The sequence below is a fragment of the Pecten maximus genome, chromosome 19, assembly GCF_902652985.1.
Source record: "Pecten maximus chromosome 19, xPecMax1.1, whole genome shotgun sequence".
NCBI classification, from domain to species: Eukaryota; Metazoa; Mollusca; class Bivalvia; order Pectinida; family Pectinidae; genus Pecten; species Pecten maximus.
In genome coordinates this window covers 19,935,251-19,960,787 of record NC_047033.1, presented here as the reverse complement: position 1 = coordinate 19,960,787, position 25,537 = coordinate 19,935,251, and the positions used below count along the sequence as shown (strand labels likewise).

At 36.1% G+C, this 25,537-nt stretch overlaps 2 protein-coding genes, 1 long non-coding RNA gene and 1 other non-coding gene across 4 annotated transcripts; 1 reads left to right on the top strand and 3 right to left on the bottom strand.

Moving 5' to 3' along the window:
• Positions 1–20: 20 nt before the first annotated feature.
• LOC117317449 lies at positions 21–1,355 on the bottom strand. Its single transcript, XM_033872260.1, has one exon. It carries the CDS (start codon positions 1,353–1,355, stop codon positions 21–23), a length of 1,335 nt encoding a protein of 444 aa, XP_033728151.1.
• Positions 1,356–3,207: 1,852 nt separating this feature from the next.
• LOC117317782 lies at positions 3,208–3,974 on the bottom strand. The gene is made up of 2 exons (XR_004530246.1): positions 3,780–3,974; positions 3,208–3,301 (listed from the first exon to the last, which is right to left on the bottom strand). It is a non-coding gene; the product is annotated as an uncharacterized LOC117317782 (long non-coding RNA).
• Positions 3,975–8,025: 4,051 nt separating this feature from the next.
• Trnam-cau lies at positions 8,026–8,113 on the top strand. Its single transcript is given in 2 exon segments — positions 8,026–8,062; positions 8,078–8,113. It is a non-coding gene; the product is annotated as a tRNA-Met (tRNA).
• A 1,458-nt stretch (positions 8,114–9,571) lies between these two features.
• On the bottom strand, positions 9,572–13,909 carry LOC117317781 (nicotinamide N-methyltransferase-like). The gene is made up of 3 exons (XM_033872712.1): positions 13,773–13,909; positions 13,325–13,526; positions 9,572–10,093 (listed from the first exon to the last, which is right to left on the bottom strand). Exons 1-3 carry the CDS (start codon positions 13,891–13,893, stop codon positions 9,676–9,678), a joined length of 741 nt encoding a protein of 246 aa, XP_033728603.1. The 5' UTR covers positions 13,894–13,909; the 3' UTR covers positions 9,572–9,675.
• Positions 13,910–25,537: the final 11,628 nt, after the last annotated feature.

Here is a 25,537-nt window from a genome sequence, read left to right as displayed (position 1 = left end):
AAAATCGCAGATAGTCTCTTTCATTTACTGGGACCTTTCACCTGATAGAACATCGCTTCAATGTCTCCAATGACAGCCACTGGTTCCTCCCGGAATCGCATCAACACACCAAGAAGATTGTTTGTAAGGTCAGGTCCCTGGAGTAAGTTGTCGTTAAGGGAGACACCTTGATATCGCGCAGAGCAATCAAACACCACTCGAATCTTGTTCTTTTTCTTGTGGTATACACCATGATGAGGAATGTACCAGACCTTTCCTTTGTCAAATCCCACAGGTGCTGGTTCCGCATGACCTTTCTCCAACAGTTTTTCCATGAAGGTAGTGTAATCTTCTTTGAACTTGGGATCTGCCTTGAACCTGTTCTCAATGCTGCGTAATCTCCGTTTAGCCATTACCGAGTTATCAGGCAAAATAGTGACCTTGTTACGAAATGGCAACGAAACGCAGTAATGTTCTCCATCCTTATAAATAGAGTTTTCAGCCATATCCAAAAATTGTTTGTCCTCCCTCGAGTTTTCTTTTCTATCGTCAATAAGACGCTCAGGGAAATCAGGGTTCATAGATCTCTTAACCATGTCTTCGATGTCTTCTCCAGACTCATCCTGAATGTGAACTCTGTTGACTTGTATAGTACCGCTTTCTCGAAGAACATTCCAGACCACCCATCCAAGCTTAGTTCTTGTGGCATGTGGTGATCCACAAGGGCCTGCAAGTATCTCAATAGGCGAGTAGGCATCTGGTACGTTGCTGCCAATCATCAAACCTATCTCACAGTTAGGCTCAGCTAGTGAAACCTTTGCTAAGTGTTCCCACCTTGACACCTCTGCTTGTGTTGGGATGTGCTTCCTAGACACAGGCATTTTTTCCTTCGTGAACACTCGCGGAAGATCAATAGCATTTTCCGAGTTAATGTCACTTACTTGCAGTCCACTGATGGAAAATGTGTTCATGATAAATGGCTCACCCATTGTACTCAGTGTAAGCTGTGTCTTCTTACCTCTAGCTCCAAGCTGTTTCATAACTGTCTCGGTGCAAAACGAAGCGCTACTACCTGTATCCAAGAATGCGTATGTCTCTATACTATGAGGTTTATCACGCAAGCGAATTCTAACTGGGACTATCGCCATGGCACAAGACACATCCCCCTTTTGATCTTCTTTTGCGATAGCATAACCAGTACTGGCATTCGATACACTAACAACTGACGAGCTTTCTTCGTTGTGTAAGATAGATGGATGACTTTTTTTGCATATGCCGCACTTGGAACGATTACGGCATCTCTTCGACAAGTGGCCTTTCTTGAGACAGCCAAAGCATAATCCCTTTTCTTTAATGAAGTTGACTCTTTCGTTCATAGGTTTGGCAGTTATCTTTTTGCAAGAATCCAGAGAATGGGAAGTAGAGTCACAGAAGAAACACTTATAATTCGGGGCTGGAGGAGGTACGGTTTCACTGGTGCTCTTGGGTATAGAATCTGTAACAATCTCGGGAACTGCATTGCTGGAACGTGCAATCTTTGTCTGAGTCTTTGGTCTTGAAGTCCCAGTGGCATTACTTCCATAGTAGGGTCGTTGACTTTCTTAGCCTCTGCCTTCACAAACTTCATCAAGTCTTGGAACCGAACCTTCCTCTTTGCTTCCTTGTACTTGTATACTTGGTTCCTCCATTTATCATGCAGATAGAAGGGTAGTTTGAGCATTAATTTCTTAATATTGTCCGAGTAGTCAAGAACGCCATTTGATTCTGTGCCAACTGCATTATCACACTCTACAAGAAACAAAGAGAAGTCATCGAGTGCCTTCGGGTCTCCAGGACGAATGGTGGGCCAGTCTAATGCTTTCTTGATGAAAGCTGTCGCTATAACTTCCTCATCGCCATAGCGATCCTCCAGCTGACTCATGGCTGCCTTATAAGCCTTGTCGCCATTAAGATGGCTGAATCCCGACACCACTTTATGTGCATCTCCGAATGTAAGTTGTTCAAGGTAGTTCATCCTTTCATCGTCATCATCAGTGTTGATTACAACCTTCGAGTTAAATTGACGAATAAATCTGCGATATTCTAGAGGATCTCCACTAAACTTCTTTACCTCTGCCACAGGTTTTCTTAAATGTTGAACTACCGACTGAACTACGGTTTGTGAATGGGACGAATCAACATATTGTTCAGGTAGTGTTCTCGATGACACTTCTGCTACACCAGTCGTATGCGGTCTAGGTCTATCATATAGGACTGGAGGGGGACTTGCACAAACACTTTCATCTGTAAATCGTACAGGCAATGGTCGCGGCTTAGGGGAGGTAAATCGCGGTTGCTCGAACGCAAGAGCCTGGTCAACTGAAGCATTAAGATTTTCATTTGAGTCGTACTTGTCGAGTACTCCGCTTCTCGCTTGAGCGACAGCTATACCGGTATCAAGTTCCAGCTCTTCCTCTTTGAGCTTTAGCGACAACTTAGCTAACTCAATTTCATGTTTCTTTGATAACGCTAGTTTCCTTGTCTCTAATTCTACCCTAACCTGTTCTTCTTTGATACGTTTCAGAGACGCGTATGAACTGGCAGTACTGGAAACGGATACATTATCCTCGGCTTCTGGATCAGTTTTCTTTATAATGCCTTGGTCTATTTTCTCGCCAGCCACACTCAACTCTTCGGCTACAGATAAAGTGTTCTTACTCAATGTCATAGCACTCCGCGAAGAAATGTAGTCCTCAATCCAACCTTTGAATTGTTTCGCAGAATCATAATTCTCATTGAACCTTTTAACAAACTCATCATGCTCTTGGAAAGAGATTTGGGGCAGTAAAATGTCATATAGTTCCAAATATTTTTCGAACTCACTCATCCACATACTGTATTTTTTACGCACAATATCCAAAGGTTCGTCATCTTCAGTGGCTATTTCTTTTAAATATCTTTCTGACCTACATAGAGACTTGTATTTTTTGTCAAGCTGTTCCATATTGTACTGCATGCCTTTCTCACTAAATTTTCTGGCCCGTCCAGAATCTGAATTTAAGTCATACATGTAACCTTCTACAGCTTCTCTGTCTCTAGTAGCCATCTTGTTCCAGATCTGTATCACTTAAAAGCTTGAAGATCATACCTCTTACATCTGGGATGATACGTCAATGAATGTAGGCGTCGAATACGCCTCGAAATCGCTCTGGCTATCGTAAATAATAAATGAGGTCAATTCCATCTTCATGGCTTCATCTGTGTTTATTATCTTTGACATCAACTACATACAAGTATAGTACAGGTGTATTGACTCAGTGATAGTTCTACGTAGATAGATTGACTGTAACGAAAAGAAACAGTACTTATTAGACTAATTAACTAAGCAACAGTTACTATTATGCCTTATTATCTATAACACATGACGAGTTTGATCTATAGATGAGATCGAGACAACTCGCCCTCTACTATTCAGTATACAATACACATGACTTGACAAGACTAGGACGTTTCGGCCCAGAATGAATTTAACCGAACCTGATAAATATAGCAAAATACAATACTATTACGATACTATTACTCTTACACATTTAAGCGAGTTAAACAGCAATGAAACAGCAATGTATCAATCATATCATAGCATACAAATACAGCAGAAATCAAGTGATAGACTAGAATGCACGAGGGACTTGTCGTCTGTCCACGGTTCACTGACATATTTATATATTGGCCGAATTATCCAAAATGACATTATAACATGATGACATGGATTCCTAAACAAGCATAAATCATATTCAAATCATTCAACAGTAATTAGTTACCGTATCGTATCCTACGATAGTCCGAACGAATCTTCTCATACTCAAAACATGTGCTGCGCTTGGATAACGCTATCCCATAATATTCGTCTATACTAAAACCGGAAACCGGATAACCGTATTTTCCGGAATCTTAACAAAACTACCACAAATGAAACTAAACAATAAATTCAACATAAAACTAACATTTAGGCCGTAACACCCGTCCTCATACGACCCTGGCTATTTCTTGGACGTTTAATCCTTAAAGCAAAACAAAGTAAAACAAATACCGTTTGAATATTACAAGTTTGCAGTAAAGTAAGATGTGGCACGAAAGACTTTATAGTAATGACTGCTTTGACAAATTTAGAAACATGCTCCATAGCTTACTAATTAAGTTACTTATTGATAAGTGTAGTTAGATATGAATACATAAATATAAACGTCTATTTTCATTGCATATATAAACCATTATCAAAATTTTGTTAGTCTTAATCCATCACACTGTGAACTTAAATTATTCAATTACAGAAATAGAGATAAGTATTTTAAACGTCGAGATGATTAAGAGGAATGAGCGGTTTCCATGTCTCAAATCATAAAATAATTAAAAGCCACCACGTTACGAAACGTTTCCTTGTCTTGAAGCGAATAATTTTTTTCCATCTTTCGTTTGTTTGATGTTATGTTTCGTTTCATACCAATTCAAATCCCCATTTTCCCACCAATATCCTATTCAGTTGTGATGAGCCGTTAAGAATGTAAGAAGTTTAATTACAGCTAAATACGTTAAAACCGTAAAACCCCCATTTCTTACTAACAAGTTACGCGGTTCTTTTGATCATACGTTTTATTTTCTATTTCGAATTCTGTCTCTGGTCTCCTCCTATCATCAACACTAAAGTCCCTTATTTGAGGTATAGGGCGTTCTTAAATGACCTCAAATAAGTCCGGATTTGAAAACAAAGTTTGTCCTTGCCTCAAGGACAAAATTCCTCTTTCGTCCTGCTTTTGGTTCGGCCCCCTTGCCTAGACATTACAGCGTTTCGGTAGTTGATACTTCTGCTTAACACCCACCTGCTGGGTGTTTTTGGCAGTATACTTCTGTGAGATAACAATATAAAGACTGCATCGGTTCGGTGCTATCGATTGGAAATTTACAATGTATTTATATCTTAACGAGATCCGTGAATTATTTGTACAAAATATTTTAAACATTTCTTGTCGGTTTGTTGTAATTAATGTGTAAGCCATACAAACCAAGCATTAGGCTATGCTTTAAATACATATTAAGATATAATTCGTTTTAAAACTTCACTGTTATTAAACGTCTAAAATAAATACAACTAATTCAATTAAAAAACTGGACTATGATTCGTTTATATGGGATTCACCACAAGTTTTACCACAAGCTACCCAGACAATTTCAAACTAAGAGATAATATTCCAATATATACTTCTTATTTTGAAGAAACCGATTATGCATAAAACTATGTTAGTTGTTGTAGAATTTGAATTGTCTGTGAATGCTCAACCCTTCCCCCGTTTATAATTAATTTTCCATTGTTTGTACGCGGAATGCGGCTATCTAATTGTTTGAGATCCACAAATGGCGCGAAAAATGTGACGTCACAATACGGCCATTGACGTTGCGTATAAATTTGTGAAAAAGAATCCCTTATAAGATCAGTTTAATTGTACATAAAACATTCTTCGATTTTGAAAATCAATAACAAAAATAAATTATAAGCGTCGATGTCAATTATTTTTTTAGTTTCGTAGGGGTATGAACAAATGTGTGTTTACAAACTTTTGTAAGAATCAATTTTGTTGTCATACTCCAATGACTAAAAATACCCATCTATGCTGAAATAAATAACCTTGATTACTATGAGTTAAAAGTGACTCCATGTCCTGACAATGGTTAATGACCTTCTACATCCCGTGTGTCATAAATGTCTGTAATGATAGCTTATTTACCGATTACTTTATTTCATTTCTTATAATCTCGCTAATATCTATATTGTTGATAGGCCGTTAATTAAAAAACGAAGAAGAAAAAAGAAATGAATGAAAAGAAAAATACAAAGAAAGATTACTGACTGTAGCACTATTTCTTTCACTCTCTTTTATCCAAACAATACAATCAATTTGGTGATATTCTTATGACACATTAAAACGAACACAAACAGGGTCGTCTTTTAGCATATTATATCGAAAAAAAGACTTTGATGTGTTAATCGTTAATAGCTCCCGCGCCCGCTACAGAATGAAAACTAGCCATACTTGTATGAATTTGGTTGTTTTTACCAACATTGTCGTGTACCCGTTAGGGAGTAGTCTTTTGAAGATGGCTAGCCAGTTTGCAGCTACCAAATCACTTTTATTTATAAGAATAATCTGCATGGACTAAAAAAAAGTACAAAGACTAACTCAAAAATAGTTAAAATATTACAACATTTATCGGATTGTTTGTTTCATAAATAACTGTGGATCCTTCGTAAAGTTGGGCGAACTGTAAAACTCGGCATCTATGCCTGATTCGCCGTTAGATTTTGTTCATATTGTATGACCAAATCATTGTAATGTTCATCTTAATTGTCAGAAAGATCCGTTTTTAGGCAATATGGTATTTACACTCTTAGCCCTATAATATTTACAAAAAAAGTAAAAACAAAATACAATAGAAAACGATATTTTTACGCATTGTTTCTAAAGAATGATGTGTTTTGTTTATGGGTTGGTCCCAAATAAAGACACTACAATGACCAGGATATTAGCAAGCTCACACACTGTCAAAAGCAAATGACAATGGTTCGCTTAATCTTCTTGAATAGGCCAACAGGTTTCAGGAAATCTAAAATTTTGGTTAGACTGACAGTAACAGAGATCTTGTATTTGGTATGTTCTGGTAAAAATATCTCTTGTTAGTTGTAGGCCGATGTAGTCATGTGAAATGTGGTTCATTGTAAAAGATTTGTCAAATGCTGTGCACCGACGCTGATACCCCCGCTTCAGTAGATAAAGAATGTGTAATATAAAAATGATCCATTTAAAGACAGGCGAGGACCACCTCGTCTCGGCGTTTTTGTCTAATAACAACAATGACACCCGATGGTAGGTTTGATATCGTATTGTTTGTTTTGTTTGCAATTGTTTGATTAATTACTTTGCCTCTGTGGCATTTATTTTTTGTTTTAATTCTTAAAATATGTACTGAATAATTGAACTACCGGTTGTTTAAGCTTTGTAGGAAAGATAATGAGTCAGAAATGATACTTGATTTTGGCAGTTTCCTAGTTCTTACGTATTTTAGGTTTAATAAGTTTTGAAGGGCTTCTACAGAAAAAAAAATGCACACCATTTGGAAGCCAAAATCCAAAGCAGCATCTTTTGTTACCATGGCTGTAGCTATCCCGTGATCGTCCTTTGATCCGTCAGTAGAGAACAATTGAACTTCCTTGTACTTTAACTGCAATTTAAAAAAAAATACGACCGAAACGTTTCCGATTTAGTGTCGGATTTAATAATCTCGTGAAGGAAGCGATTCCAATGAGATGAATTCAACAGCCAAGGAGTTATATACATGGTTCTTAAAGTTGGAAATTGATCATCTTCTGCACTCTGCTGTATAAACATTTTTTTGTGCACAAAAACGTGTGTCCATGTGTAAGATTTCCGTATCTGCTGATAATGTCAAGCAAGGTGGGGCTTAACAGAATGCTGCTTCACGATGCAAAATAAAGGGATAATATGTCATTGTAAAATAAAAGCTATCAGGTCAAATTTAAGGAAATATGTCAAATAATAATTACCATCTTGTATTGAATAAGTAAAAAAAAAACCTGTTTTTATTTATTAGCCAAGCATGAATCATTCTTCTAAAGCTAATACATGTATGCTGTGGTGAAGAGGTCATTAAACTATAAAGTCAACTCCGACTGGTTAACCTGGTATCAAGACTGGAGTGTCCAAGGAAATGTGTTAGTTGTCATATAACATGTTTTACATCATTGCAGTATATCACCTAACATATCATTGTGGGTTTTTTTGTTTGATGATCACGTCACGGTAGGGGCGCAGCGAAAGGCATGATGGGATAAACTACATAACAGGGTTGTTTTGTAAATATGAAAGTAGTTCCGCAAAATAAAAGAAAAAAAATGTTTTAAAAATGTTTGTTGAAAAAAAAATCAATCTTAAATATGATTATTCTAAAACAAGAAAGCATATATTATCACCATGGAAACAAAAACACATTTCATGTGCCTCGGTAGCGCAGTAGGTAGCGCGTCAGTCTCATAATCATAGACAGAGCGATCTGAAGGTCGTGAGTTCGATCCTCACCCGGGGCATTTCTTTTTAAGGCAATTTCAAATATTTCTCATTCTTTTCCCCAAATTAAAACTTACCTTATAGCCTTTTAAGCCGACAAAGAAATTATACACTTCCAATTCGAGAATTTGATCAATGCAGTTTACTGAATATTTCTGAGATATTGTTAATGATATCTTCCGTTGGTCGAATCTAAAAAAAGTGCAGCAATTTTAATAAATGTGGGTTTTTATCCCAGAAAATCAAATGTAGGAAACATGCCAAACCATTTAATGTTTAACGTACTAGGCACCTTACATTTATGGATATGTAATGCAAGATCTATTTTTAATTTTAAAGATTTTTTTTATCATATTTGCTAGAGGAAGCCAAATAGGACACCCCAAAAGGCGGTGTCGTTTTACAGGATTTCCCTGGACTTTCTGAGGAAATACCCGAGTCCCCGACTCGCTCTACCTGAATTCTCGACTGACCAGTGATGTTGATATAATTGCAAATTATAATCACATCTAACTTGATTGAACATACATTGTGTGATTGCTTCAATAAACGCATCAAATGTTTTGTATCAACTATAAATTGATAGCATTTCAGGATTAATTATCATGACCTCGATAATGAAGCAATGAATCTACGTCAAAATAAAAAGGTTGCTTGGTTTGGTAATGATTACCGTTGTGGTCATTGGCGGTTTGCTCGTGTTGGCCTCCGTTTGATCTGCCCTGCAGGTAGGGCGTAAGAATTGTACCTGCTGACCCCATTGCATGATCGTAAGAGGCGACTAAATTTGGGATCTTATCTTTTCTCTTCTTTCTGAACAACTTTCTTCTTCCTAATGTCACCCTTGACAATGCCTCACTTTTGGCCTTTAGTTGAGCGTTCGCCACTGTGAGGAAGGCTTTGGGTTCTGTCCCCTAGCCGAGACATACCAGAGTCTTTAAAAATGGTAGTTGCTACTCCTGCTTAGCGCTCAGCATATTTGGAGTGGGACGACTGGTTCGCCCGTTGTCAGTATAATGTGACCGGGTGTGGTGTGCTGCTGGGTGTCTTCGGCAGTATGCTTCAGTGAGGTAGCACTATAAATCGGCAAAAGTTCCGGCCTATCACAAGGAGACTTAACACGAAAATACCGCAGCCTCCCAAAACACACATACGCACTCACCACACGCATGCATGTCGCACGCACGGGAGGCCGTCCTTAAATTACCTTAGCTGTTAATAGGACGTTAAACAAAATAAACCAAACCAAACCTCCGTTTGATAGAGCGTAGCTATAGTGTCGAGTTTATAGTTTTAACGTTTTAGTTGGTCTAACGATTTTCAAATATACTGTTTTGAGGATTGAAATGGGGAGATCTGAAAACTCCCCTTTGAAAATGTCAAGAAGTTGGCAATCAAGGATTAAGACTAGTCAGCATCTTGCTATTGGTAGTAATAATTTATCGATTGTTTAACTACTTCATAACGCAAACAATCAATATAATTAACTCTTTAATAACCTCATTCTTAATAGGTGAAAATGATTATTTGATTGAGAGGAATGTAACCTGGAACAAATCATAATATATTTCAGTAAAAAGCATCATTTTGTCGCGACAAGATAATAATAACCCTCAGCATCCCAGTTTTCATTAGCATTATAAGGGATTTCAATATATAATTTGATGTCAAAGCCGGCTTGTACCACTGCTGATTTTACTTCTTCGATTGTGAATGACACTCCAGTATATTTGTACTCCCCTACCCGATAAAAAGTTGCTCCAAAGTCGCATGAAATTATGATAAACCCACCCTCATTTAGCAAGCCTGATACGTTTTTCATGGTCTGTACTAGTTCAGCAACATGATCCACCGCTTCATCCAAGCAATGGGTCGATACAATGACATCAAATTTGGCGCCATCATAATCACATCCCAGAGGCTTTTCTAACGTCACATCTATGGGTAAAATTCCTTTGACTTTTTCTCTGACTTCGTTTTCTCTCTGCTCAGTAGTCATCCTTTTTAAAACGAAAAATACAGTTGGGATTATAAAAATGTTTATAATGAAAAATATTGATACAAAAATCAGATGAATTGGAATCCAAGGAATACTACGCTTCTATGCATTATATTATCTTTGTTAACTATAGGAACATTCAAGGGACGGTGTCCATGAATTATTGGGTTACTAGCGGTTCCTTTCATATATAGTGCATTAACACCAAAAAGGCCTTATCACATGGGCGTGCGCTAAGGTAAATACAAATGTATGACGGTGGGAGGGATACATAAAGAACAAGGTTTTAGTATGTTTAACGCCCTATCAACAGATGTTCATACGAATATATATTTTCTGTTCAAATGTCTTCCTTTTGTCGAATTCAAATATATAATTACGGATTCCTGTAATGTAGGTTTTTTTAGAAAGCATATTAAAAACTATTCATATTATATTATTCTTATTCATCAAAAATTACGGATTAACCCATTCTATTCTTAACGGTCATCTACGTTTCAATTCATACCGGCTCTTGTTTTTATGACGTCACCTTTCAAGACGTTAATATATAACATGTTATGTAAAAACTGTTAACATGACCATACTGCTCTAAAAATGCCTTACGAGTCGCATATATTTCAATTTCTCAAAACATGACAACTAAATAGTCCTAGGTTGTCGGTCTCTAGATGACGTTCTTACCGCTTACCGGAATCAATCAATAGTTACTCTGCATCCTAGTATAGCCTTCTACAAAGATGTAGGGTAACTTTAAGAGTTTGTAGTTGTGAGCGATGAAATGTTACATACTGCTAGCAGTATTTGTGCATTTTTATACAAAGCAATGCCGGAACTTGAGCTGATCAAACCTACTCTGATGAAGGTTCATTACTGTACTGATTCTCCTTCAAGCCAATACCGCAATCGGTATAGATTTTACATCGTTGCCAACTACGTGAATCTATATGGCGATGAAACCATCTTGATTACTTTGAGGTTGGTCATAACAAGGGCCCCTATAATGACTTAGGAGGAACTGAAAAGAGCATGACAGATGAACCGATCAAGCTAAGTCATGTTGCGATACAGGATGCTGCAGAATTTTACAACTGAACAGTACAGTCGAGCCAAAACGGCGTGAGGTCCATGGATGTTTCCAAAGTTGACACTAAAGCCAAACAGGAATTAAAGTATCGACAAAATCAAAGAAAAACCATTCAAAGGTACATTGAAATGGCATGCAATCGCTATGACAGCAAACTCGCATACGTTGATGGCGAGAGAAACATCGTGCTATTGTAACAAATGTCTTCGTGGCGAGTTTTGCAGTTCTTAGTACAGTTGTTTGAATACAGTGTTGAAATGGAAGCTAATCCAGAAACTAAAAATTCTGCATAGCACGGAAGGGAACTTGTCAAATCAACGGATGCAATATCTGATATTCTCAATGAAAGTGATCATTCTTTTCCAAACATAGGGAAATTCGAAAATGAAAATTATGCTGCGACAGAATACGACGAAAGTTGGAATGTTGGTCAGATTGTTGACATTGATAGTGAAAACATTTAGAATTGAGGTAAATTTCATGACACGCGCAAAAACATTTTCCAGCAGAAACGGGATCATATCTGGATCAGTAGGCGTAATGTCTGATCTTAAATAACGCCTCCCTTGGCATCTTGGTAGTCGAAAAGACTATTTAAACTTGTGTTGGATGAACAAGACAATATCGACACGCTACATGTCCAAACTGGCTGTTATTTACTAATTGCGACCTATCTGGTTCAATATTGGACTTAAACTGTAGTTTGTGATATACACGTTGCCTTGTTTACAATGTTAGAGGTTGTTACGGAGTTATTTGCTTTATATGTATTTATGTTTTATTGCTATGGCATCATATCAATACATATGTTACGTTTTAATGCAACATTATAGGTAATCGAATTTTAAAGAGGTAAAGCACATACATCTACATGTATCTAAAGGTTTTGCCGTTGATATCGTCCAACCAGAATGACCTGTCGTGTTGAACTTGATTAGCATATTGATTACAGACGAGTCTATAGTCAATTAGAGGAATTAGGTTTTTTGTATATATATATGTATATCTGTTTGTTGTTTATAATGTAACAAACCTTATCATCAGCTGCATCATTCGTATTTATGCTGGTCTAGATTTAGCGACAAAACTGTTAACATGTGAACAATTAATCACATAGTTACTTGAATATGTGTAAACCATGCTGTGTTTTCAATATAAAATTGTAACAAAAAACGAATGGTCCAAAACAGCACCCTGCTGGACACAGTAGTATTCCTAATCAATATGTTTTGTTAACACACCTGTGCACAAATGGAACTACCCACTTTGAATATTCCACGAGAATGCGAAAGCGACAGGTCATTCTGGTTTGACTTTACTTGACCTGCTGTTGATACTAATACTGCAATGCATCCGTTATATTTTACCTGTTTCGCAAGACTGAAGTACTATTAACATATTATACTGGCAGCAAACTGTGAGGGTCACCTTGGTATCTTTCCACATTATACGTTAATTTTATCCTATGAGTGTTGTCATAATATCAATGTTGAGTACTCCATATTAAAGAATCCTTTATTATTTAAAATTTTAATTTAAAATTTGTGCGACCAATTTGTATATTCCTTTGGTGTTTTGAATCAAATTAGTTGTACTATCAACTGGCTTACATGTATACATACTTTTACTATAAAATGTAATGCGTAATCTATATTATCGAAAAATATATTTGGAAGCCAAATTCAATCAATTTGATTGCATTTACATGTATATCTTACTAGGCGAATGTTGCAAATCACGTATGTATTAATATATGTATTTTACATGATTGGGCACCATTCTTAAATTCTTTTTAACGTTTTTATGCCGAGAGTGGTGTGAAAAATATTATGTCGCAAAAAATGATTATTTTATTTGTAGTTGCCTCTTATTGCTAATTTTGTGGCGTTTATAGCCCCACCCAAAGAAACAAGTGTCTGACTAAATCGAACATAGAAGGTTTAACATATAATATTATTGTAAAGTTTCAGTATTTTATCGAGAACGTTTTCTTTGATATCAATTCAATCGACTTAAGATAGAAGATTACTTATAAAATACATGTATGTGAGTATTAGTTTTTTGATAATGAAGAGTTGAGTCTAGTGTGTGTCTGGCATGGTATAAATTTAGGTAAAACATCATTAAATATGGAGCTTCACTTACGAACGGCCCTCTAGGTTGATGACGTAGTCAAACAACACCTTTGAATAAGCTATCTCTCCTTTTCGCCATTTCTCTAGATATTGAAGGTTCTGCGGTGCATAATCGGACAGGAAGATTTCATCCACGTGATTACTGGCAGTGATCACAGAGTGGATGGTCGGACCAGTACCTACATCTAGGAGGCGTTTACCTTGGATCTTGCCTATCAGTAAAACAATAAACAATATTAATAAATTGGTATTGTCAGTTCAATTAACAAAAGATAAACAAAGAGCATCTTAATCATTGCGTTTGATAGGAAGTTAAACTATACCAATCAAAACATCTTAAATTTCGAATTGACGAAAAATAATCCAGTCATCGTTTATCAACTTGAGGATAGTTTAAGAAATCTAGTCCATCGGAGGTTGAAAAAAGATTCATGAAGTTATATGAAATACAAACTTACACTCTTCAAAAATTCTATGGAAACTGTCGAGGTCCTTTTTCATGTCATCATTTACGGTGTTTTCAATGTACCAGTAGGGATCAAAATTTGCGTAGTCTTCAGTTTCCATCACACTCGCCATAGATAATAAAATTGTACTGCAGCTGCAATAATGGAGAAATGCATTCAGATTAGATTATGAACTTTACTGTCGAACTATTCTTTCTCTCAGATATTTTATTCTGATATTAGTTTCCCTTAAGAACATACTCTATAAACGCTTCCCTTTCCAATGTAAGAGCTTCTGATTACGACGTTACACGTTCGTGGGGTGTAACGTAATCAGAGGATGTAAAAGACACACTACGTGCTCTGTTATACATGTATATAACTGTATATTTAAGAGTGGTACGAAAGACGCACACGACGGAAGCTTTCACTATATTTCCAAACGAATTAAGAGCCAGATGAGTAAAATGAGTAAAACTGGTATCCTACAGCTGTTTCGACGTTCTGGGACCCGTCAGTAACGTTAAAGTGTTGATCATCGAAGGCAACCAAAAGAAATGACAAACGGTGGATGGGGTGACAAAATACTTTTCAATATTGATTTAATTAGAACGTTGAGAGTACATGTGCATATTCTGGACTGTGCCACTATTCAATTGAATTAATGCGTAACAAGCAGCTTACGATAAACGTCGAGAACTGAAAAGTACACCACGGTATCAACCACCTGCAACCTTGAAAGATTGTACAATTGATTGATTGATAAGAGGTTTAACGGCCCATCTTTGGTCATATAGGGCCTAACAAAGTAAATTGACATCAAACAAAAACGTTAAGCATTAACAATATTATCATTGCTCTGGATGGTATGCGACGGACCTCAATGTTTTTTTTAGTGAGGTCGGCCTAGTCAGCAACTACTACAAGGTTACCTCGCTTCAAAATGACCCTGTCTGTTGATATGACGATATTAAAACATAGTAAACAAAGCACAAAGCTATTATCACATTACAAAACAAATTAAGGTGAATTAGAAGAGTCAGAATGTATTAAACTGCATCATACAGCCGTTTCGTTCTTCTAGGACTCGGCAGTGATGCATGTAGTGTGGCAAGCAAAACCTCAAGCAAGATGACGGGCGATTGAGCACGCTATCATGGTGACAAGCTGAAACACTCTTCGAATAGAGATCTTGTTCTAGTCAGCCAGATAAGACAATATATTACCCTTATTCAAGGAATATCCCTGTTCCTTCAAATCATATTGAATTTACTTCCATCTAGCTTCTATTACGGACAAATGGTACCCTTAGCTTGAAAAACATCTTAGGAAGGATGAAAAAGCATTATTTTATACAGAAATAATATTGCATAAAAATGAAAAAGGTCGGAAACAGCAAAGAGATAACGTTATATTAATCAATTAAAAACAAGTTAGATAAAAAACAACAAACAAACAGAGTTTGCAGTAATGACTAGGAAAAAAAGCAAATCCTGAAATCCTATCAAAGCCGGGGAGCCACTTTCTCCTCTGACCTTACGATCCCTCTATCAACACCTTCAGAATCCCAATTTACGTCATTTTTCAAGACTGATGTTATATTTACCTTGGTTCTGCTTGCTCTTATCGAAGTACGGATGCCAGCTCCACAAGGATTCGTCGTTCAACCGTTATATACGGATTCACAGATGGCCGTAGCGATTTAAGTTAGGATAATCAAAAGCCCTTCGGCATCACTATAGACTTTTTTTTCTGCATGTTACTCTTTATTTATCTATAATTTACGATATAATAATCAAATGCAGAAATATTCATTTTGAAATAAAGATATTCATCGATTATGTATATAAAGAAAACAATGTACCATTAGTCATTATATTAAAATCAATTTGAATTTTAACAGCTTGTTCTTTGGTATATATCGTTAATTACGGAAATAAAAACACATCTGTCACATATCAATCGTATCACTAACGAAATTCAACAACAGTGAAAAAAAGAAAGAAAAAAAAGAAAAAAATTAAAGGCATGGCAACATCCCTCATCCCTCTATTTTAGTGTATTCTACTTTTCCAGTATGGGGAGTATATATAATCATTCGAAACATCTGTTTATTTCTTACTTTGTAAGTAAGTTTAAATTCCAACATCCACATATTGTACACAGAACTGTATAAAACAGAAAACGCCGAATGAGAATCTACATTATAAGCTGTTTTGTTATTCAGGGAATCGTAAATATCCTGATTGCTTTAGTTTGGTATGTAAGGTCTTGTCAACAGCGTAAGTCATTTAAGGTGGCTTCCTTGTGTGCGAGATACATGCATGTAGTGTATGTGTTTTGTGATAGCGCGAATTTGAAGTCGACTTAAGATAGTGATACATAACTGAACGCTAAGCAGGAGTGCCAACTGCCATTTTAGACTCTGGTATGTCTCAATCACGGAACAGAACTAAAAAAACATTCCTCACAGGGATGTATACTCAAATGTTCTATAGATGCACAAGAACTAGTAATAATTAGCAATATTATTTTTAAGTGATATTTGAAAATAATAATAAAAACTGGCCGTAGGAGCAGCTCGTGGAGAGTAAAAAAATCTGAGACTAGTAATAATAAAACAAACAATCTTGAAATCGAATTAATCAGATATGCTCGTCCTAGTTCAATGGAATATTTAATATTTCTATGTTTATAATATATTTTGTTTAAAAAACCAACTAATGTTGAGGTTGAATTATTTAAAACACTAGTAATACTAAATAATTGTTCGGGAATACATATTTAAATCAAATTAATCAAACATGCTCGTCCTAATTCAATGGGATATGTGGCGAAGGCATGTTACTAAATGTTATATGAAAAATAACTTTGCTGCCGGACCTATACCATCAAATGTGTTCCCATTTAGTTATAAGAATAAGTATTAAAGTGTACTCTATACATGGTTTTGATGTTCTATGTTTATTGATCGACTTGAAAAGAACTGTTATTATATAAGCTACTTTATTATCCCCAGACAATATCCGTTATAAACGCCTCCTGGATGTTGGTACAGGTTCGACTGTCCACTCTGTGATCACAGCCAGTATTCACGTGGAAGAAATCTTCTTGTCCGATTATGTTCCACAGAACCTCGAATACCTAGAAAAATGGCGAAAGGGCGAAATTGGTCACCCAAAGATGAGCATTGACTACGTCATTAGTCTAGAAGGCCGCAAGTATGTATACATTCTCAAATAATATATATCGTATTAGATTTGACCGAACACTTTACTCTTCAGTAATTACAATTACTAATTGCAATATCAAAAATGGGAATTGAATTTTTTACCAGTCTGTTCTTTTTATCCATAGCTATTTTCTAAAACGATCTTGATGTTTCTCTCTCTGTATTATTTTGCTTTTTATTTATTTGTTTGCTAGCTTTTTTTGCTTTTTTTTTTTATTTTGAAAATTCGTAATTTTCTTTTTCGAGGATCACAACTGAGCAGAGGGAAAACGAAGTGAGAGGAAGCGTTAAAGGAATTTTACCCATAAATGTGATGTTAGAACAGCCTCTCGGATGTGATTATGATTGCGGTAAATTTGATATCATAATTGCGAGCTATTGCTTCGACGCTGTGGCATCTGATGTTGCTGGGTACAAACAGTACGTTGAGAATGTATCCAGTCTACTTAATGAGGGTGGTTTCATTATTATTGTAGGCGACTTGGGATCAACATATTGTCAGGTAGGAAATTACTGCAGAGTCATTTACTATAACGGAAGTAAAAACTCTAATGGCAAAAGTCGGTTACGACATCAAAATGTGTATTGAAAACTCGAGCATTAGTAATGAATATTGGGATGCGAAGGGATGTAATTGTATTGTCGCGACCAAATGAATATTTTGCTATATAATATTTCCCGTTATGTCTACTCCAGTTTTCATACGTGTGCATTTTCAATTTTTCATGCAGTGTATGCTTGGTTTGCTTTTTATATACTTATCAAACAGAACATTAATTAACAAAATTGAGATTTCGTTAACATTGAACTGGCGACATTCCTTTTTTGTTTTTGTCGTAAATAACAATCAGCACTTGCTATCGCTGATGCTCACATTCATTACACATTAAAAGACAGCCTCATCATTAAATGTATTATTCACATATACTAGCACTTATCAGTACGATTGATTTGGATTGATATTGTGTAACGACCTAATGAACGGATAAGATCATTTAACGAACCTACTGCAGTCTCTCAAAACACATAAAGGAGTCTGTCACAATAACAATGGCTACTCCTACTTAACATTATTCTCATTATTTTGGGAGAGTGAAGATAAGGCTGTCTCGGCGACTTCTGCAGTATGCTTTGAGATACACTATAAAGTCGGCTTGACTTTCAAGCCATCACTTGGAAAACACTGACATACCATTCTATAAATAGAAGAATACAAACAACACCAACCCGATTATAACCTGCATTCTGGTTCGTCTGTCTTTCATTTTACGATGAAAACAAAACAAGCCCCGCCCACTTGATACGAATTGGAGCAGGCGATGGCAACACAACATCAAGCATTACTTTTGTTTCTTAAATGGTATTCCTGTTTACTATAACTATTGTTTACACAGTGTGTGTAGCTCACCGTTAAGCTGTAAAAAGGACTTGCAACATTGTCTAGTATTGTATATTACAAAGTGAAGAAGAAAAATAAAACAATGTATCTATAACGGGTTTGTCATGATAAAATTAGTTTTATTTTAGTACATATTCTGCTGCCGTGTCATCGAAACAAAATCGCGTCTGATTATGTCGACCAGCTCAAGTCATATGAAGGCGGTAATTATGGGTCACAGGCATACGCTTGTATAGTGTACATGTGGTATCACTGAAATTTACCTCGACACGACAGCTTGATAACCATTAGGTCATATTACTTCAATTGGTTCGAAATAACTGGTAGGAAAATTATTTCTGTGTTAATGTTATCATTAGATGAAATCGATTTAATCAAAAACATGGTATCTAAATATTGAACTGCATTCTGTTTTGGGATGGCTTGGACTGTTTTTGATAAAATTTCTATATTGACATTATGTGAATATTTGTTGTTAATTTAATTTACCTTGTTCATTATACCCTAATGCAGAGGCATGTCCGCTGAATTACTACTAGTATTAATAAGTTTTACAAGAAAAATAAGTCAGCGTCCATATTTATATTATGTAATGTTATAGTTATGTCGCATTGAATAAGGATTCTAAGGCATGTTACTGTTGGTCGACTACACTGTCTATAGAGGTAGGAATCATCGTTTTACTCCAGTTACATGTATTTCGTGTCAGCTTGGTAACAATGCCACAATATTTCACATGGTAAGCCAGATAAAACGATATCGCTCATTCCGAAAATTACGTTACTGCGTTACTATATGGAGAACACTGGATAATAAAAGATACCATAAAAACCTTTCCCTTATTTTCAAACAAAAGTATTTAATTCTATCCGAAAAATGATAAAATGTGATAGATTAATACGAACAAATTACGTGTTTCTATCACTTACCATTCCAACGAGAGTTAGGTGAAACTTCATTGCTGGTTTACGTTTGTATTCTATGAAAGGCCGTTCATGTCAAAAACGAGATACATTTAACGCGTTAAGCTTTAACGCGTTAAACACATTTAACGCGTTAAACATAACATTTAACGCGTTAACTTAACGCGTAAAGCTTTAACGAGTTAAATGTTTTCATGGAATTTTAACGCGTTAAATTTGTTACTTAGCTAGCATTTAACGTGATAAACGGCTTCATTCGTTTAACGCGTTAAAAGTCGTAGCTTTTGTTTTAACGCATTAAAATGATTTAAATAACAGACCAATCGAATTCCCTGTTTCATATATATCTTCTATGTATTTAAAGGACTAACAGTATTGCTGCCAGAGCCAGCTTTCTGGAGAGAATTGACTCTACCGTCAGCTATTGCTATCGTAATTATTGTTGTTATTTTTTTAAATAATTTACTACTGTTTACTTTTATATTTAAATTCTAATCGTGTGTTTATATTTGCCAGTTGTAGGAATATTTATTGACTGTCATAAATGTAGCCATGGCAGCCGACCAGATAGACGAACTATCGACAAATACTTGTAGTAGGCTGATGGATGTTGGAGTGATAAATACAGTCTCTACATCTCGTTTTCTGTAAACTGCATTTATAACATGGTATATTGTGAGATGTTCTGTATTATCTCATCAATGTTCAAAGATGAAAAAACTACCATATCACTGAACATTATGCCACCTTCGTGTCGGCGAGTGAAGACACAACTCGGAACGTCAGTAAACAATGTGACGTCATCAGAATGTACCAGTTACAGTAATGTACAACAATGTATCTTACAGACCTTCATGAATACACAAATGACCAAAAGAATGAAGCACAGTGAAATAGGGAAAAGAAAATGTTGATTCATTGCACAATTGATTATTTTGATACGGTCTCTGTTTAAATCGGTTTTCAGAGATATCAACGTTCTTTTTGACGTGTTGATATTCTGTCAACGCGTACTGTAATATTCTGTCATTAAACTGTTTGCAATACTAGTGGGGCGACACCTGAAGGATGTCACAGAAAGAATGAAGTGTAGTGAGGGGCGATAACTCTGTTCCAGCAGTTTTCATCAAAATCGCTCTCTATCTACATTTCGACCAATAAGATAAGACCTTGTGTTGTGGGCCGCCGTAGCCGAGTGGTTAAGGTGTCCCGACACTTTATCACTAGCCCTTCACCTCTGGGTTGTGAGTTCGAAACAAACAAGGGGCAGATACCTTGTTCTGACTCTAGGTCGGTGGTTTTTCTCCGGGTACTCCAGCTTTCCTCCACCACGAAAACCAAGCACGTCCTTAAATAATCCTGGCATTTTATAGGACGTTAAAAAAATAAGTAAAACTGTGTTGTTGCCAAGAAAATGAAACCCATTAAGTTTAATTTGCTGTCCCATAATACCCCTATTTCATTGAAATCAAACAATATCTAAAGGATTTGGACCAATCAGAGGCTAGAAAATGGCGACCTTTTCGGTAAAATATGATTATTGTTAAGTGAGGTTATACAAGAGTAACCAGTGTCCCATGATGTACCTACATACCAAATTTAAATTTCATTGCAATTGGACAATAACTAAAATCTTCGAAAATGAATACGTTCCGTTACCACACTTCATTCTTTATAATATTCTATCGTCAATTTATCCATCGGAATCCTGAGATCTCATTACCACGATAGTTAAGAAATAATTAACGATGATTCGTGTATTGTTGCAGGATATACAACGAGGACGAGGATATTTTGCAATTAAATTAATAACGAAGGCCGCAGGTCAAAGTTGATTATTTCTATTCTACCATGTACTGTTTAGTTCTGAGATCTATATAGAAAAACGGTAAAGAAACCCCTACCATGTACTGTTTAGTTCTGAGATCTATATAGAAAAACGGCAAAGAAACCCCGGAAAAACCTTGTAATTTATTTCTTGAGTATTGCATTATTTTGTTGATAAAATATATACATTTGTATTTCTTTACAGGCACTACAGTACTACAATCAAAAACATCTATCATATGGCATTGATTTTGAAAATTAAAAAAAAAAGGATAAAAAAAAATAGGCCTTCGTAGGATTCGAACTCGCGTCTTGATAAAAAATTGAAGAAGTCTAACCATTAGTCCACTCGGCTACAGTAACCGTATTACTTATTGGGTGAATATTAGATACATAACATTGTAACAGCCGTGACTCACAAATGTCTATTATTGACACGTGCGTGTATTACTGGAAAATAATCATGGTTTTTAACCAATCAAAACTGTTGTTGCATAGCAAACATGGTAGAATATTAAATAATTAATGAATTTCGTTGCTTATACTGCCATTCATTATATTTTAAAATTAATAAAGTATTTCTATTACTAAGTTTAAAATACCTCTTGAGTATTAATACTAAAAAAACAATTCCACAAGTGTACACAAAATCCTAAACATCACTTCTGGTTATAACATCATATATTGGGACCGAGTTCACAATTAGCTTCGCTATATGTTTCATTGTAATATTAAAATTCATAATAAATTCCCAAAATTGCATTTACAACTTTCTATTTCACCTGGTCAAGACCAACATCTGAGAAACAAAATATAAAAGTTCAACACAGAATGTTGGACATTATCAGGAGATATCTGTCAACATATGTCAACAAATACCGATTGTATACATCCGGGTCAGGGGTAGAGGTCAAATCTACACCCAAAAGTGTGTTAACGACTTGCGCAACACGACCGGCCAATCAGCTTGTGTTTCACCTGATCCAAGTCCCTTTGGAGAATGCGTTTCTCTGGTTTGTAGCTGCTTTCCCCGAGTAAATACATGTAACACATGAAACGGGTACTTTATATATGATACGAGGATAAATAGTAGTGTGTTGAGATTTAGAAAATCACAAATACACACTGTTACTGAAAATAGAATGACGTAGGATTCTGGTGTAAAAAGGCGGGAATTCCCCAGGCGGGGGTTCCCCAGTGCAGTACCCGTGTGACCTAAGCGGAAACTGTTGCATCACGGACACGACAGAGAAAAATAACTTAAACCAGCAGTCAAAGTGTCGATTTTGGCGTGTTTGTACCCAAAATATCTCCATAACTAGATTATTCCCAGATATACGGGATATGCCTGGACATACATGTAGATCACACCGAGTTTTATAAGTGTGGAAAGTTTTATCAAAATGTATAGAGTCGCTTTTCAGTTAGCTCCGGCAAAGTGGTCTGAATTAGCCGCATGTACATAACGTTCCGTCCTTCAATACACTACATTCCACACATACTTGGTTACGTCACTGGTGACGTAACATCCGCCAACTCTCGATAAAATACGACCCTTTTTCAAAACCCTATTGTGGCCGTTCTATTAAAGATATAGAAAAACTAAAGATTCCATTTTCTTTAGAATCCTCTCTACTTGTTATGTTTTGAGTTTCAGAATTTTTCATTAAAGCGCTGATTTTTAAGGACCGGTTAAACAGAAGCTACCGGTCAAAATGACGATTTTGGCATGTTTGACCCAAAATATCTCATAAATACGATTTCCCACAGGAATACCAGATACATCCAGACCTAGATCGAGCCGAGTTTTACAATCGTTCAAAGTATCAACCGAATTGTATGAGCCAATTTTTCTGTCCTCAAATCGCTATTATATCCGGCAAAATAGGCGAATTAGCTCGTAATACATTACGTTCCGTAAGGAACGATAACTCCGTTATCGCCCCTTACTACACTTCATTCTTTAATAATAATAAAAAACATCTTCAGACCAAAACAAACCCAACGCCGACATTGGGATTCATGCGTAGTCATACGTTGACTCTTCATTTTTTGGACAAATAACCATTGTCAAATAGTTTATACTTGTCCACTGATAACATCGTCCACAGCCCCAAGGCATTCTTGTACCACCGAGCGAACCTCCCTTCTTGAAGCCTCCATTTTCTCGCTTCCCTGCTGATGCATGGGTACAACTGATTGGTTAATCTGATCAAGTTTAACGCGTTAAGATACTGTCTTTAACGCGTTAAATGACATCTACATTTAACGCGTTAAATGTTTACATTTACCGCGTTATGCTTTAACGCGTTAAAGCTTTACGCGTTAAGCCTTAACGCGTTTAAACTAGTTTTAACGCGTTAAATGTTATGTTTAACGCGTTAAAGCTTAACGCGTTAAATGTATCTCGCTTTTGACATGAACGGCCTTTCATAGTATTCATACTCATTTCGATTCATTATTCTATGAACGAAACTGTGCTGACTAGGTGACAGTCAGACGTGACTTCACATCGTTTTTTACATTTGTATTCATAATCATTTCGGTTCAAAGCCGTATCATGCTAACCTGACGTAACGTTACTTAAAATGAACACCATGAAAATTTATTTTATGAGAAATTCGCTTTACAGATTATATGTAAGCAGACAACGAATACCTGATAAGCATCTGGCTAAACTCCTAATTAACTGGTTTCCTAACACATACTATCTCCTTACGCATCTAGATCTTGGTCAAAAAAGGGCATTGATATAAGTTTGGTTATTGATGAATAAAGCGTAAATATAACAGAATGAAAAACACACCAATACTTCAGATGTAATTCAATTTGTAGACAATGCTGGTGGAAATTAGCACGTGAGCTTGGTTTGTCGTAACCTATAAGGTACATTTAAATTCCATTGCAAATGCACTGAACAATTCTAGCAAAGTTTTTTCATCTAATATTGAACATTATAAGGTTCTCATACGTCTATATTTAGTGCGTAGCCATTACATTTGTTGTACCGAAATTACATTCAAAACTATTGACAAAGACATGGTATGTATCACATGGCATGACTAACCACAGTCAAAGTTATCATTTCAAACTATGTTTCCCTTTTTATATATTTTTTATAATTTTAAATATTTCCTTTTTTATATTCCCATTATAACTCACGATGTGTTGGCTCTGGTAACATGTCAGTGTTTATGGTCTCATTCCATGATTAACTACGAGGGCTGATTGATATGTTGTGAGCCTCATATTGAAGTATTTAAATTTTGCCGGCCATATTGAATTATTTTTCTACGTAATTCCCTTCAGTATCTATACACTTTTGTCAGCGGTGTTTAAGGGCCTCAATGCTACTTTTATAGAACTCATTTCCTTGGCTGTTCAGACAGTCATCCACTGTATGTATGACGTCATCATCGGAATGAATGTGGTTGCCTGAAATAGTTGTTTTCAGTTTTGAAATAGATAAAAGTCTGATGGAGTGAGATCAGGTGAATAAGGCGGATACCCAATGAGTCTAAAGCCACAATCGTGAATGACAGCCACGACAAGGACAGATTCTTTCATCCTAGCCCTAATCCTAACCGAGTTTTTCTATTTTGCAAAAGTCAATTGTCTTGTTAACTTTAGAGTGCTATTTCGTCGATGTTATATAACCAAACGAGACCGTATATAGTAAAAAAACTTAGTTAAAAAGAACATCCTTGAGTATTTTATTCAATACGAGGCTCACAACATAGCAATCAATCCTGGTATCATGTTGAGTGATACGATTTCAAGTTTATTCGCCTTTCAGGCGGCATTGTTCGGGCTTGTCTCCTTTTTCCGCCGAAGACGCCGTCCAAGATACCAAACCTGGTTAATTATACTGACAACGCGCAGACCAGTCGTTCCTTTCCTTAAATGCTCAGCGTTAAATGTGCGTCGAAATTTTTGGCCAAGGAACATAACCAAAGCATTCCCCAGGGAGGACGTTAGGAAGAAGAAAAAATAAGAGAAATACAGTTGCATTTTGATATCCTAAATAGAAGACAGGGTCATCACCGATTCTTTGGAGGCCAACATATTCCTGAAATCATACAGCAATATTTCTATAGTGGTAGATGTTTCTTAAATTTTGTAACTGTTTAAATGTCGTTTACAAACAATTTCAATGTAGATCTTTTTCTTGCAAGAGATAATTACAGTTGTTAGTTTATTGGAAAACTATTATGAACTTTCGACGCTACGCTTCTTTCCCTGAGAAAGTTAAAAGGAATAAAATTGCATTGAAATATGACATTTTTAGTGTATGTTCAGTTGCTTCTGACTACATAAAAGCAAACTCTCGAGCCATTGCCTATGGTATACCTTTTCATTATTATCCTTTCACGTCATACCAACAGCTGTCGTAATT